This window comes from Talpa europaea, assembly GCF_964194135.1.
Source record: "Talpa europaea genome assembly, chromosome: 9".
Classification (NCBI taxonomy): Eukaryota; Metazoa; Chordata; class Mammalia; order Eulipotyphla; family Talpidae; genus Talpa; species Talpa europaea.
This window is the reverse complement of record NC_140076.1, coordinates 9,073,383-9,089,519: the sequence shown is the minus strand read 5'-3', so window position 1 is coordinate 9,089,519 and position 16,137 is coordinate 9,073,383. Positions and strand designations below refer to the sequence as shown.

The following is a 16,137-nucleotide window of genomic DNA, read 5'->3' as shown; positions in this document are numbered from 1 at the left end:
GCCCAGATTCCTTCCCACCCTCTCCAGGGTGATCCCACTTCCTCAGAGACAGCTTCTCCCAGGTCACCTGCCCACTGACCAGCACCCCGAGTTCTCCCAGCCCATACTTCCGCCTTCAGCCCGAAAGCACAACAGTGAAAGGGGCACAGCACACACCCCCCCATGGAGAGGAAGGGTCCCCTCCAGGCCCCCCCAACGCTGGCTGAGGTGTGGCGCCACGCCTGGGAGACAGACAGAGTGCTCGTTTTCATCTGCTGACAGCCTCCTGGGTGCAGGGGTGACAGTCAAAACCATCTCCCACAGTGAGCAATGCTCTGAGCACCGGAAGGCTGGGTGATGTGGCCAGGCCTGGGGCAGAGGTGACCCTGGTGGCAGCCGTCAGAGGGCCTAGTGATGAGGAGGAAGCTCTACACAACAATGTTTGGGGCAGGGGACAGTAGAGGCAACAGCCCAGAGGTGGGGCAGGTTCAGCGGCCACGCTGCAGGGTCTGCCCTCTGGCCCACTTCCCGTCTAAGATGAACCCGCTGGTGTCTGCAGCAAGGAGAGGACCCCGCCGTCACCTAGAGCCCACTCACAGCCCAGCCAGGGAGCGCCCACTCTGCCCCGACCAGCAGAACACACCTCACATGCCTAGCCGTCTATCAGCCTGTCCCCCAGTAAGTTTTTTTGAATTAAGATGCAACAATCATCCCACAGCTGGCTTCCCCCTCCAGCGATCGGTTGAAATGAACTCCAGACGACTGGATTAGACTTTGAAGGTGGCGATCTAGATAATGAACACGGAGGATGCGGTGTTGACACAGGCCCTGGTGAGCTACATTATTATTTAACAGGCCTCGCTGCCGCCTCCGCTGGGATCAAGGAGCTGAACAAGCAGTTGGTGGGCCAGTGTCAAAGCCGGAGACAGACCTCAGGCGCTGGCTCGGCAGGGGACAGGTGCCGCAAGGTCAGGGCAGCCAGCAGGGGCCAAGTGGGCCTTGTGGAGACAGCTGGGGCGAGCCCAGCCCAGAGGTCCTGCCCCTGGGAGCCACCCGGTCGTCTCCTGCACTCCACCAGGCCTCCTCTGGCTCACGGTGACTTCTCTGCCTGGAGCATCCTCCCGCCTCCTGTTTCCCTCGCCCATCACAGCCACTCACCTGCCCCATCTGGCTCAGGATCCCTGACCTCCAAGCACCTGCCTGGCTCCATCCTTCCTCCAGCTGGGTCTGGTCCCTCACCCTTCCCTGGGCTCCCACCGGGTCAGGGCTTGCCCTGCAGACCTCCTCATTGGCCTGACATTGACTGTCCCAAGCCTGCTCCCACACTGGAAGCTGAGTCCCTAAGAGCTGAGACCGGGTCTGGCTTCTGTCACTCTCACACCTACACCAAGGCCTGATAGTCAGGACATTGGCCTGCCCATGCGCCCAGATTACGGAGTTAGACACTGGGGAGACAAAGATGAAGTGTGGGCATCCCTTAGCCTGGAAGACAAGCTGGCAGGAAAAACAGGCACAGAAACACAATGCAAGGTCCTGAGTTGCATGTGACAGCAGAGAAACTGTGGGAGGGGAGGGGGGCACACAGCCAAAGGAGACGTGCCTCCTGCCGTCCTCCACGCCAGCACAAGTTCAAGAGCAGGCGCGAGAGTGGTCTGTGTCAGATCCCCACTCTGCCTCTTTCCAGCTGGATGACCTCAAGCAAGTCACTCGACCTCTCTGTGCCTATTTCTTTCTTTTTTTTTTTTTTTAATGTCACAGTTTTTCTTTTTTCTTTTTTCAAAGATTTATTTTTATTTATTTATACAAGCACTGGGTACAGTCAGAAGCGCGGGAGGGTGAGAGAATTCACCAGAGCCAGAGCGGGGAGCAGAGTAGGCAGAAGGACCGAAGTACACTGCTGAGGGGAGCAGCGGGCGGCAGGAGAGGTCTGTGAGCCATGCGGGACACTCCTCCGGTGACCAGGGAGCAGCCGGGGATCAAACCTGCGCCGCAGGGACTGCGGGCAGCTTCGCAACCCAGCGCTCAACCGCTGCGCCACCGGGGAGGCCCTCTGTGCCTATTTCTTCCCCTGGAAATTGGGAATAATAATAACACTGTTCTCTGAGTCGGCATTAGATGAGTTCATTCCTACCAAGTGCTGACGTCCACGCTGGGCTCACCCGAAGCCCACAGTGTGTGCTGGTGGTTGTCACTTTCTGGGAGTAGGAGAAAGCAGGGAAGCTCCTGAGAGCGGCACAATCCCGAGGCTAACCCCTATATCTGACACTGGGGCCAGAGCCACGCCAGCCACATCTGGGCCAACCGCACACCCCAGGAACGCCTGGCTCCTGGCTGGGGCAAAGAATGAACCCATGTGGCTCAGACCCCCAGAGAGGGTTCCCCAAGGCTGGAGGAGACCTGGCTGCAGGGCTGCTAATCGGTGGTGCCTATTAGCATCGCCTATCAAGTATGTGTGGAGACAGCAGACGAGGAGCTTCACGCACGAGGAGACACAGCTGCCCAGCCTCCAGGCCCGGCTAGGGGGTGGTGGCGGCGGGCGGGCAAGCCAGCCAGGGTGGTCATTAGCAGCAGACAGACAGAGGCGCTTCCAGACCCCAGCACGAAGGCGGGCCGGTTTCCTCCCTGTTCCAAGCAGCGACAGAGCTCGGCTTATTAAATATGCATGGCGAGCACCTCGTTACTGTGCCGAAGGCTGAGTGTACTGAGGCCAGCTGCCCGCACCGCACAAACTTTTCAATCTCCCTGCCCACACGGGCGCGTGATCCCCTGGGCCCGCCGCGGAGTCCCCCCTTTCTCGATGCTCCCCACCACCCAACATCTCCTGCCGCCCTCCCTGGTGTGCAGAGCAGGTGAGCCCTTTCTTAAGAACAGCTGGTGTGAGGATGGGGGGCAGGGGAAAGGCTCGGAAGAGGCTGGGGGTCAGGGACGCTGGTCGGACAGACACTTCCTGCCAAACTGTGTGAGAACCAGGTGGGCCTGGGCTCCAAAAGGCCAGGGAGAACCTCCCTTCCATAAGGCTGAGGGGAGAGACCCTTGGAAGCAAGTTGGGGGGAGGTAACAAGGAAGACCCCCAAGATGAACCAGGGGCTGGGAAGGGAGCGGCTCAGGGGACCCCCTCCTGCTCCAGGAGAAAGAACCAAGAAATCAGGACCCACCACCCACCTCTCGCCAGTGTCTCCTCCTGTTGGCACCTTCCCTCCCACTCACCTGCCCAGCCCAACAGCACCAGCGGGGCATGTGGGGAATATGGTCCTGGTGCCAGGCCTAAGCATGAGGGAGGCGCTGTCTACGCAGCCCCTGAAGGGGGCACAGAGTCATGTTTAGCCCCAGCCTCCTCCTCAGAGGGTGATGAGAGCTCAGAGCCCACCCTGGTGCAGGCATACTGGGCTCGGCCTCCTCTGCCGCCTAAGTGCCAACCCGAGCAACTCCTCCTCCCACCCGGCGCCCAAGAGCAGAGCCGCTGACCGCATGGGCGAGACAGCGGGTGGCCAGATGCAGAGCCCTCATGGAGGCCACTCGGGCCTGCTCTGACTTCTGGCCTCCACCAGCACTGACCCTGGCCTGGGGCAGCTCATTCCTGCTGAGCCTCCAAACCAGCCAAATGCTGGCAGATGTCACAAAATGCCCTCGGGGAGCCACAACAGCCACGTACGATGGTCCCCGGAGCATGGCGAGGCCAGTGGGCCCCAGTGAGAGTCGCCGGCAGGTGTGGGCCCCAAGGGACCAGCTAGAGGACAGGGTTCACCCCAGGCAGAGGCAGGACCCAGCAGCCTCCCTGTTCAGAGTCTCCAGGTGGCTGCGTCCTCACTGGCTGCCCCACGCCCCAGAAGGCTGCACCCTGGGGACCAGTACAAGGACGGGGCCCTGGCCTTACCTCCAAGGCAGCAACAGACATACCGGGGTCCAGATCCCAGCCAGTGTGGTTGGGAGCCTCACCCTCACGGCAGCGGGGGATGCAGGTCCGGGTAGTGGCCAGGGCCCAGCATGGATCTCGGGCCCCCTCTGCATTCCCATGGAGCTCTTTGGAGCCTTTTGGAGTCCAGGCCCACCTGGGTCTCACACAGCTTGGCAGGAAGTGCCGAGCCCCACTGCAGCCTCTCCCGGAGGCTCCCCACTCTGAACCTAAGACACAGCCAGGAACTAAGCGCAGTGTCTAGTAGAACTCGAGCATGTATGAGTGCCCACAAGATGCCCCGGGGCAGGGCAGTACCTGAGTCTGCAGGCTGGTGGCATCCAGGACGGTGACCCGGGCCCCACAGCTGGCCCATACAGCATCTTCCAGGCTCAGCAGGGTGCGAATAGGCCCGGGCCCCACTGTCAGGCACACAGGAGGGCTCTCCAGGTCCCAGGGCACGCCTCCTGGAGGGAGAGGAAGGAAGCAGCTCAGGGGAGAGGGCAAACAGGTCAGGGGCCCAAACAGGTCAGGGGCCTCAGTGTAGGCCTGGCCCAGCACCCCAGGTTCCCGAACCCATCGGTTGCCCCCCACCACCCGCTGTAGGGTGATGGCTGTTCCCATCTGCCTCCACTCACATCCCACCCCTTCTCTTCTGTTCATCCATTCCACGCACATTTAGTAAGCACCTGCTACATGCCAGGCTGATGCTATGTATTAGAAGAACAGAAATGAATCAAGCGCACTGTTCTTCAGGAAACCCCGCTGGTCCAAGAAACCATGGGGTTAATCAGCAGTTACCATACAGGTGTCAAGCACAAATGACCAGGCGTGCACAGGGGGCCATGAGAACTGCTGAGATGAAAACAAAACAAATCTGCACAGGGAAAATCTAGGGAGGCTTCCCAAAGGAGGCAGCATCCTCACTCGATCCTGCCAGGAAGGCAGTGCAACATGACAGGACGTTTCCTGGACCAAGTCAAGAGACATGGGGTCTGGTCCTGCCAGCAACTCACTATGGACCATGAGCGCATCACTCCGCTTTTCAATGCCTCGGTTTCCCTATCTGTAAAGTGGGAAGTCGCAGAGCAAACAAGATTGCCTTAGAACTTTTTGACACAGGCTTAGAGGGACTGACCCTCGCCTCCTCACAGGACTTCCTGCCTCCTCCAACGTGCTCTCACCTCCCCCAAGCTCTCTGAAGACCTTCCTCCTCCAGAGAGGCGACTGCCCCAGGTGTAGAAGGAGGAGAGGTCCCGAGAGGCCAGCAGCCCCTAACCCAGCACCCCTGAGGACAGAGCAGAACGGAGGACCTGGCCTGGCCTGGCACTGCCCACCCCGGGGATGCTCAGCTCACCCAGGAACATGCCCTGCAGCTGCGTGGTGTGCTTGGAGGTTGGTTTGTCTCTGAAGCCACACCTGATGCCACACAGCACCCCATGGCTGCCTGTTGTGCCAGGATGCCAGGTGGGGAAGGAACTTGAGGCGGAGGTTGCCCAGGCCATGGCCCACCCGGGAGGGACAAGCAGAGACAGGGTCCAGGAGCAGGACAGAGCCCCGCCCCTCCACCGCGTCCCTGGAATGAGTTCACAGGAGCCCACCACAGACCCCCCTGGAAGCCAGCTGCTGAGCAGAGGGGCCCCCAGCGTCCACTGAGGGAGCCGCCGCCTGGGCTGGGGAGGAGCCCTCGGGGAGGAGTCCTTGAGAAGAGCCGTATCCCCACCCATCCCCACCCTCCTCAGGCTGTCCCTCTGCCCATCCTCCCCCGTAAGCCAGGCTCTCCTCTCCCCTCTGTCCTACTTACCACTGGCGGCCTCCCAGCTCAGCCGAGAGCTGAGGAAGCAGGACCCTCAAACTCACTGGGGCCAGCGCCCCCGCCCATGAGCGTGAGGGTGAGGAGCAGGCTGGCTGACTCCAGCTGCGCCCCAGAGCTTATGCAGCACGGGGCAGGTGACCTCCCCGCGCCGAGCCTCATCTCCTCATCTGTAAAGCGGGCCAGTGCCACAGGGAAGGACACTCACACAGTGCCCGCGCCTGGGGATGGTGCTCATGCCATCCCACGTGGGCACGCCAGGCTCTTCACAGGAATTCCCCCCTGAACTCTGGCAAGCCCGCCTGGAAGGTTCTGTGACCAGCCCTATCTCACAACTGAGAAAAATGAGGCAGAGACTGAATAACCAGCCAGAATGTCGCCGCTGGACAGGACTCTTGCTCAGTAGCCGTGCTGCTTGGTGTCCCCAGCCGCACACCATGGTGGGCAAGCGGGTATCGACTCCACCCAACCAACACGGCGCCAGGGACCCACAGAGCTGGGGTGATGGGCTATGTTCCTTCCCCAACCCCTGCCGCTCTCTCTGCTTCCAAGTTCCCAAAGGGCTCTGGGGCCAGGACTGAGGGCCTAGCGGGGTGAGTGACCAAGAGGCGGCCAGGCCTCCGCAAGGGACACTGACCCCACCGGAACGCCAGAACACGAAAATGCAAGGCCTTGAGCGCCCCCCAGTGGCCAGAGATACATGGTCTGGAAGCCAGAAGCTGGGGATCCTGCCCCTGTGACTAAGGGGGGCTGTGACCCGCCCCAGGGAGGTCACTAGAAATACTGTGACCACACCCTGAAAGCAGTAAAGTGGCCCGGACAGTGGTGGCCACTGGAGCCCTGCACCTTCTGTCCTGCCGACCCGGGCTGTCCAGGGCAGGGGCTGGGGTCTGACACCCTGGGACGGCACATGGGCACTGACCCCTCCTCCACTCACTGGGCATCTCCAGAACCCCTTGAAGTCCTGACTCCAGGACTGAATGAAATGTGATAAAACTTAATAAGACCAACATTATTGTACCAAAAGGACAGTGGACAGGAGTCCCCCATCCTAGGGCCCACAGTGGGGCCCTGCATGAGAGGCTTCCCCGTGCTGAGACTCACTTAGCCCAAGTGAACCACGAGGGACGTAACTGACCTCTCAGGGTCTTCCCAGCCTTCGCGAGCCACAGTTCTAAGGTTTTAAGTGAGCTCTGGCCAGGGGCAGCCCTCGTGCCCCCCTAGCTGGGGACCCACCCTCCACCCCCTTCCCCTCGGGGGTCCTGGGCATGCGCACGCTCGCACTCCCACGCACACACAGCCCTGGGTACAACAGCCCGCCCGTCTGAGTCCCACACCAGCTCTCAGCCGGGCGAAGGAGGTGAAGCCCTGTCTTAGCAAAGGCGCCTTCCAGAGGCCGGAGCCCCTCTGCCCCAGCCCGAGGGAGCAGGCCCAGGTGGTCGGCCCAGGAATCCACAGCCAGCTGGAGCCAGGAGGCAGGACACAGAGGGAGAGTCGTGGAGACCACGACAGTGGTCAGCCGCCTGCGATGCCGCCGGAGGAGGTCACGGGCGCCCATCTCTAGGCTCCAGGCCCCCTTTGGGTGCTGGTGTGGCAGGTCACCTGGGTCACATGTGCTCTCCATGGGGTGGGGCTGCTTCACTCCCGCTTTACCGGAGAGGAAACTGCTTGCCCTCTCACCGCTGGGACTCCACCCTGCCCATCCCCTCTCCCATGGGTCACCCGCTCCTCCGGGGGTGACCCGCCTTGTCCCAGCGCCAGAGGGAGCCGGAGGGTGGGGGCCCTCAGAGCCCCTGGTCAAAATTTGCACAGAGCTGATCCCAGATTCACATTCACACACACACTCCGCCTGACGGTGAGAGGGATTTTTTTCCCTCCCTCTTCCCCCTTTAATTAAAAACTATAAATGCCTTATCAAAAGCTAATTAAAAATACCAACACAGTGCCAAGTGGCAAAAAAAAAAAAAAATCCAGCTCAGTACAAATATCCATTTATAACCCTGCAACAGGCTGTGATGACACAGCAGTTGGGAGAGCAGGAGCAGCTGGGGCCACTCTCCGCCCTCTCGGGGACACTGGGGGGCACCTCTCTGCCCAGCCTGTGTCATCAAACCGAACAGGCCACAAGGGAAAGGCTCCCAGGCCTCCCTTAGGCTCAGCTTCAGGTCCGTGAAGAGAAGGCCGCTCTCAGGGCAGCAGTGAGAAGACACTGTGCAGGCGACCCCGACCCGGAGCACAGCAGTTAGACTCTGCCGCCCGGCTTGCGGCATAACAAAGGCCCCCAGGCTGGGACTCCACAGGCACTCACTGTGCCAGGCCCTCTGCTTTGCCTTCACTGGGTTGTTTGCCTTCTCTGGGGGAACCTATGATGAGTACCACTGTGATCCCCACTTTACAGATGAGAAGACTGAGGCACAAAGAGGAGAAGCCACTTGCCAAGGGACACAGCTGTCACCGGGCTCTGCCACCTGAGTCTCTGCTCTCACCCACTGCCGACTGGCTGAGCTGACAGCAGCGGTGGGTCCCCATTCCTGCACAAACCCCAGTAGGGATTAGGGGTCTCCGCATCCCTGGCACCAAGTTTTTATGACTCGTGTCAAGCTGCCTCCTTGCTCTGTGTCCCACAACCCCGCTGGCTCAGGACCCAGCCCTGACACCACCCCAGCCCGGCTCCTCACCGCTGCTCCGGGGGTAGGCGGCAAGGGTCCCATCCTGCAGGCCGGCAAACAGGTGCAGGGGGCCGTGCCGCAGGCAGAGCACGGGCTGCAGGCCGGGGCTCCGGCAGGTCGCCAGGCACTGGGTGCCCGTGTCCACACTGCTGTAAACCAGGATGCTGCAGGGAGAGGCCCTCGTGACTCACTCAGCCCTACTCAGCCCTGCCCCACAACACTTCCGGACTGTGGGAGGCTCATGGCTCCACACGATGGAGGCACTGATCGACCCCAGGCTGCTGAGCCTCAGTCCTCTCCCCCAAAATGGGGCAATAATGCCTACCTCATAGCCCCACAGCCCTAAAAAGTGATGAAGCACTGACATGCCACAGGGGTGAGCCCTGAAAACATGACACCCAGTGAGAGGGAGGTGAGGCGGCTCACCATGCACCCTGCTTCTGTGAAACATCCGGAGGAGACAGAGCCACAGGCAGAGAGCACCCGGGGGGCCTGGGAGGCGGGGGACAGGGCTGCTCAGTGGGCATGGGTTTTCTTTTAGGGTGATGAGAATGTTCTAGAACAAGACAGCGATGCTAGCTGCATGTGGTGATTTGCGAGTCCCTGAATTACGCAATTTAAAATGGTCAACATGAAAAAAAAAGTGACCTATTGTGTTTCACAACATGCTGAGTGATTATGTTGCATGCCTGAGACTAACACGATGCTGTGTCAACGAGATCTCAATTTTTAAAAAGAAAGTGGGAAAAGGGCAAAAAGGTGAATGTCACGCTACGTCTGTTTTATCTCATTAAAAACGGAAAAGGTGTTGACCGGGCCCTCTGAGCTGGGGCCGGGCTGGGCAGGGGCTGCAGCCCCAGGCCTGGACTTCACGGCGCCTGCAGCATCTCCAGGCTGGTTCTGTGTGTGCCGGCTTTTTGCTCCTCCCTCGGTTTCTCACATGGGAAATAGGGGACACACAGGAGCTGCTGTTGGGCCCAGGGAGCAGCACATAGTAGGTGCTCAGAAAGTACCCTGTCTCCCCTCTTCCCTCACGGGAGGACGGGCATGGAAGACAGAGATGCAGGGAGGATGTGGAGGAGGGTCCAGTGCACACTTCAGGGCAGACCCTGGCCCACCTGGCTTCCCTGACCAAATGTTTGCTGACTCGCCTGCTCCAGGCACGGCCTACAGGGGCTCCCTTCTCTGCAGAAGGGCATAACTTGGGGCTGCCCAGACCCCACCCACTCTTCCAAGGGTCAAGGCGAAAAGTGGTGGACGCTGTAGGTAGGTGACCTCTAAGTGACCTGAAGGCAGCATGGGCCACATGTCCCACTGGACTCTCAAAGCAGTATGGGGGGGGAGTGGCTTGAACCCCCACTTTACAAAGGCCCCAAAGAGAAGAAATGCCGGTTTTCAACTCGGCACTGTCTGACAGCAGTGCCAGCCACTCTGGCCGCGCACTGCCTGGAGGGAGGTGTCCGGTTAACTGCTGCGCCAGGCGCCCCAGGCCCCACCTTCCATCCCCCACCTGCCTGCCCGCCCTACCTCCCAGGCTATCCTCAGCCTCCCCTCCAAAGGTCCTCACCTGCCATCCTGGAGCCCCAGGCAGATGGTGGGGTGCACTGCAGCCGAGGGGTCAGCAGCTGTGCCGCTTTCCTCTCTGTCTCCGTCTCCGCTCTCCCCCTCCTCTGGCTCTGGAATGTACTCCATGCACAGCACAGGGGCCGCCAGCGGGAAGGACTTGACCGTGCGGGGCGACGGCCGGTTCAGGGAGAAGATCTCCACCTGGCCCCCTGCGCCTTCCTGCCCGCCCCCGACCTGGGGCAGAAACCCAGAGCAGCTGTTAGGCAGAACCACAAGAGCAGAGTGGGGCTCAGCCACTGCCCTCCCAGTGACCTCCCCAAACCTCTCCTTGCCACCGGGGCTGAGTATGGAGAGGAGCACACCCCTGTTGCCCACACACATCTTGCTGTCACTGAAGGTCACTCATCCCCAGCTGCCACGGCAACAAGTTAGATTCAGGACCCAAAGGAAATCAGGTACGGAGGTAAGCTGGCCTAGATACCCAGTCAGCGAGTCAGACGAGCCTCCTTGTCTGTAGTGTGCATGTCAACTAACAAACAGTGAAAACACACTTTCCCCTTATTCTAGAAAACGTCCTCTGTCCACACTGTTCTACTTCTGTGTCTACTCTATGGCACTCAATATATACTGGATAGATGGATGGATGTTTGGATACAAGGACGGATGGGTGGATGGATGATGGATGGATGATGGGTGGGTAGAGGGATGGGTGGGTGCGTGGGGGAATGAATGGATGATTGGGTGGATGTACGTAGACGCATGGGTGGGTGAATGGGTGGGTGGGCTGGTGGATGACTGGGGGATGGGAAGGCAGGTGGGTGGTAGATGGGTAGATACACCATGTGCTAAGTATCTGGGAAACAGTGAAGAACAATCACCCTCAGAAGGGACACTGGGGCTGGACTCTGAAGGGTGAGTCATAGTTTTCCTGCCAAGTGCCCAGAGACAGGAACAAATAGAGGTTAGAGGACGGACACGGGGTGGTGAGGGAACCTTTGGTGGGGGGTCTATGGGAAGGCATTATCTACACGAGGAACATGGGGGTACCTAGTCAAATCGAGAGAGGCTTTGCCAAGAACCCAGGGGCAGAAAGGGAGGCTGGGATATCCATAAGAGAGAAGTAATAACCAGCCCTGCTTCCTGACCACGGGGTAGCCTGGCACCCAGACACTCTGCACATCGTGTTTCCCTGTGGGGCTAGGGCCGCCATGCAGGGGTCAGGGTTCTGTGTTCAGCCCTGGTTTCCTGATGTCCCCAGAGGGGCTGTACCTGCCACCTCCAAATATGGAGCCTGGCACAGCAGTGCCCAGGAAGACTGGCCAGGAAGGTGCACAAATGGGCCCAGCGGGCAGGCAATTTCTCCAGCACCCCTCCCAGATGCCACCTGCCTCCCCACCCCATTCTTGGGCCAAAAACCCTGGCTGGGTGCAGGGGTGACTCACCCAGAGGTAGCCCTGTGGAAGGGAGGTGCTGACCGCTGAGAAGCCCAGCAAGGGGTAGCTGACAGGACTGTGGACCAGGGCTCCAAGCTGCGAGACAGAGACAGCACACATAGCATTAAGTGTCGAGGGGCCTCCCTGCTGGTATCTGGCAGCAGGACCTCTGTCTGAACCACCTGGGTGGGCCTTTAAACCTGATTCCTGAGCCCCACTTAGGCCCAAATGAGAACCCCGAAGGGCAGGGCTGGGAAAGAACACCTTAGCAGGTTCTCCAACAGACTCTATGCATGCACATTGGCCTTGCACTTCTAGAACCTTCCAGCTAGAAGGAGCCTGAATGGTACTGTGGACAAGCAGAGCAACTAAGTGACTTCCAGATAACAGTCATTGAAAACCACTCACCCACCCCCTTATTTTAAAGATGGGGAAAAAGAGGTCCACAAAGAACACACAGTAGCCCCGGGACCCAGGAGGGCAAGAAGCAGGGCCCCACCTGACCGTCTCCCTCCTTGACTTTCCTGCATTTCTCCAGAGAGGCACAATGGAGGAAGCGGGGGTGCTGGAGATGTGGGCTTCCCCACCTCAGCATCAGAACCACTCTTCGGGCAGCCGGCCAGGGCCAGAGGGCCGACCAGCTGGCTTGTGCAGGCTGCTAGTGCAGCTGGGGGCTCCGTCGGTGCCGAGCTGCCCCAAGAACCCTAGGCTGCCTGCTCCACCTGCACCTGCTGCCCCAGACCCAAGCAGGTGACTCTCTGTTTGCTGGGCTAGAATGGCCAGTCTGTCTCTCTGGCCAGGACAGCAACACGAGCTGGCCAAGCCCTTTCTCAGACCTTGCTGGGACTCCCCACAAGACAGGGAAGGGGAAAGAGGCCAGGTCTGGACAGTAAGAAGAGGCTCCAGAGAGGATGGAGGTGCCAGGGACCCTTTGCAGGCCGATGCTGCCCTCTACTGGTGCCGAGGCTCCGGTCAGCCCCAGCCCTGTTGGAATACTCTGCATTTCTGACGGCCACAGGCGAGGGGGCCCAAAGACATCGGCCCAGCCAGCCCCCTCATTTAGGAGATGGCAGACTTGACGCTGGGCAGAGGGACTGGGGGATGGGACCGGTTCAAGGTCATATAGCAAGTCAGTGGCAGAGCCAAGCCTGGAATCGGGTTTGGACTCCTAGCGCAGCACCTCTTGTCCTCTGGCTGAATGCTACCTAGAGGCCAAGCCGCCATACTGGAAGCCTCTGCACTCGGGGCCCACTTCCACCCAGGGGGACCATGGGTCCAAATGCACAGAGGAGGGGGCTTCCCCTGCCTGACCACCTGAGCACCCTCGGGCCCTGCCCCATCACTGTGGGCCCCCTCCAGCCCAGGGTGCTTGCCCTTTCTCTCTGCCGGGCTGCTGTGCTGGTCCTCCCAGAGGGGAGGGGGCAAATGAGTTCGGCCTCAGGTGTTTCCATGGCAACTCGAGCAGGCCCCGGATGCCAGCTGAGTCCACAAAGCCCGGGAGCAATATAATGGCAAAAACTCACACAACCCCTTGGACAGGCAAGGCCCTGGACCCAGAAATCCTGTGCAAAGCAGCCAGTTCCCCCGAAGATGCCCTGGTGTGGTATGGAGAGGGAAAGCCGGAGGAGAGAGAGGGGACACAGGCTTCCAGCCGGCCAGCCTGGCCCCAGCCCCAGCTCAGCTGCTGCCAGCAAACCAGGCCCTCATCTCCTCAGCCGGACGCTGACATCCCGCCAGGTGGCTGTGGGGACTGGAGAGGGACAGGAAGCCCCTTGCACTGAGGATACAAAGGGCCAGACACATGGCAGCGGCTGCTGCTTGGCCAGGACTGTTCTAGCACATTCTCATTCATGGGTAGGGCAACGTTATGAGGGAGGGCTGTTAGTGAGCACCTGTGGTAGTTAGGAGACAAGGGCCCCACACCTAGCAGTTCTGGCTGAGGGGGAAGACAATCAGGACAGAGGCTACTAGATTGGGCAGAGGCCTAACCGAGCCAGCGACAGGCCCTCGGCAAGGCTGGGCTGCAGCCCCCAAGGCCTAAGGCACTTGTGTTTTACAGCACCTCAGTGCGAGCAGTCCCCACACCCCCAAGTCCCCAGACTCATGCCCCAGGCCTCCAGGTTGGACCTCAGGCCGACGGGGAAGAGCTGGGTTTGCAGGTCCTTCCCTTGCCCTCCAGGGACAGACATCCACCTTGGATGGATCTGGGGTCCAAGAAGGATCTCCCCACACCTCAGTGGCCAGGCCTTCAGAAGCCCCCCCAAACAGACACCAGGGCTTTTCCTTCCTGGAAAGTGTCCTCAGAAATTCCCTTCCATTCCCTCGACTCTGAGGCCCGCCACGCAACAGGCTAATACAGGGGACCTGGGCAGTATCATAATCATCCTCACGACAGCCCAACAGAGGAGACCGGGACCCCCATTCACACTGGGGACATGGCTGTGATGCTGCGAGCTGAAGGGCCTTTCTGGTATCGCAGGGCTGGGGCCCCAAACCCAGGAGTGGCCCCCGTCTCACCCTTCCGCTCACCCCACCATTCATCCATAAGCAGGAAGACCTAGGGGGTCCAGGCAGTGTTCAGCACTGAGACACACTCCTCCTTCAGCCCCCCACAGCCCTGTCCCCCAAGAGAAAAAGCCCAGCACCCCATGCAGCTGGCCACACGAGAGTGCTGAGCACATGTGCATAGGGGCGGGGCTGGGGTAGCAGGTCTCTCTGGAGATCAGATGCAGGGCAGACTCCCCCAGGCCCGGGGCGCTGGGACCGGGCCTGGGGAGGTGAGGGGGGCTGGGAGGGAGGCCAGGCGGGGCCGACAAGCTCACATCTGCTCCTGCAGTAACTGAGCCAGGCCCTGGCATGCCAAGGCCCCCATTCATGCGGCTGCAACTTGGAGCGGATGGGGCACATCTGTGTGGTGTGAGTGGGAGGTGGGCTCAGGCAGAGCAGGAATGACATCTTGGCCCAGAAAATGGGGGTACACAGGCTCTGGTGTGTCCCCCAGGAGCTCCACAGGCCATCACCCGAGGAGACTCACAGCTCCCTTGGCTCACGGGGGGCTCCTCAGGAGATGGCAGGCAGGGACCGGGCAGCACTGAGGAGGCTGCCAACCTAGGTATACCCAGGCCCCAAAAGCGCCAAATGAGAAGCTTCTCAGGCCCTCATCCCCAGGTACAAGGCAGCAGACAGGTCCCTGCTTGGGTGGGTTTATTTCAGGGAGGCCCTGGGGGCAGCAGTCTGCCTGTGGCCACCAGCCACATGACCTGAAAGGCCCAGGGCCCTGCGGGGAGACAGGGTCACCTGGTCAGCCTTCATGGGATGTACTAGGCCAGGCAAGCCATGGGCAGGGTGGATTTAAATAATCCCCATTCTACAGCTTGCACCTCTAAAAAAGCCCCAGGCAAGGAAGTTCACGAGAGTCAGCAGGCCTCCCTGTTGATAAACAAAGACTGCAGCCCCATAAAAGCGGAGGTTCCTGAGCCTCACAGATGTGATCAGGATCCTGGGCTCCCCCAAAAATGGTTGGCAAGGGACCGATGCCGTGCACGGGCCAGGCAAGCTGCGCGGGAGTGTGATCGCCTGGGCAGGAAAAACCACGGGCTCCTGACTCAGCCTCTTCCCCCTGAACAATGGGACCAGACCCTCACTGTCTCATGGGGTGCTGGGAGGGTAAAATACAGGGGAGCACCGAGGTCAGGGCCTGAAACCCAGACACCTCCAGGAGGGCCCCACCGCCAGATTGTCGAGATTGACTGAGTTTCAGTCACGCAACCACTGCTGGGTGGTCTTGTCACTGTCACTGCCGCTCTTCACCGAGCACCGGCCACAAGGCAGGCTGTGCTGGGAACCCAGCCCCATCTCGAGCTTGATGAACCCCTAAATCAGCCTGTGGCCCCAGAAACACACCACCACCCTCTGCCACTGTGGTCCGGGCCCACACCCTTCCCCTCCGTCATGTCCAGCACCCCCCTTGCACCGATTGGGCAGTCCTACCCCAGTGCACTTCCCAGAAACATCCCACACCCCAGCCATTGGGGCGAGGCAGATGGGGCCGAGGGCATGGCTTCGGGGAGAGGCCTCCCCACAGGGGCTAACTTCCAGGGGGCGACCAAAACACTCAGACATCAAGGGAAATGGTTTACTGCCGTTTTTTAAAATTAAAAAAAAAATGCTCCCCCCAAATCCATGATGGGCAATGACCAGGAGTTTAAATAAAAACAGGGCCTGGCCATGAGCTTGCACGGCCCTGTCCACCCTAGCCCCAGCCCCTGATTCCAAAACAAGCAAGCCCGCAGCTTGCCCATCTGATTTGGTTTTTAACATGCTGTGTCAAAGCGCTGCTCCTCTTGGTGATGAGACTGCTGGTGCCCAGGAGCACGGGACCCAGCCCAGCCAACGCCCATGCCCAGCTGAACCCCAGCCCCGCCCCCTCCTGCCCACAGCTCGCGCTTGGCCAGAAGGATCAAATGATCCTCCCGAGACACAAGGCAGGTCGTGCCAATCCCCTGCTGGAGCTGCCCTTGGCTTTCCATTGCTCTGAGAATGAAATCCAACCCCGATCGGGCCTGTGAGGCCAGCGCGGCCCAGCACACCCACCCTCTGACCCCACGGCCGCCTCCTTCCGCTGGCTCGTGGGGTGCAGCCACACCAGGCTTCCTGACGGCTCCTGGCAGGCCTTCGTGTGGTTTGTCTGAAATATTCTTTCCTGGACTCCCATGGGGTTGCATCCTTCTTGCTTTGGGGTCTCAGTTTAGATGTCATTTCCTCCAAGAGGCCCTGACCCCTAAT

At 60.2% G+C, this 16,137-nt stretch overlaps 1 protein-coding gene across 6 annotated transcripts in view; it reads right to left on the bottom strand.

The window, feature by feature from the left end:
• ARHGEF10L (Rho guanine nucleotide exchange factor 10 like) overlaps positions 1-16,137 on the bottom strand; it is a gene marked incomplete at both ends in the record, with an annotated part of 86,860 nt that overhangs the window by 14,380 nt on the left and 56,343 nt on the right. For all 6 annotated transcript variants that reach the window (XM_084242129.1, XM_084242128.1, XM_084242131.1 and 3 more), the window contains 4 exons: positions 4,190-4,338; positions 8,363-8,517; positions 9,921-10,153; positions 11,362-11,448. In XM_084242129.1, coding sequence (XP_084098255.1) covers positions 4,190-4,338; positions 8,363-8,517; positions 9,921-10,153; positions 11,362-11,448 — 624 coding nt within the window. The remainder of the gene's footprint in view (positions 1-4,189; positions 4,339-8,362; positions 8,518-9,920; positions 10,154-11,361; positions 11,449-16,137) is intronic.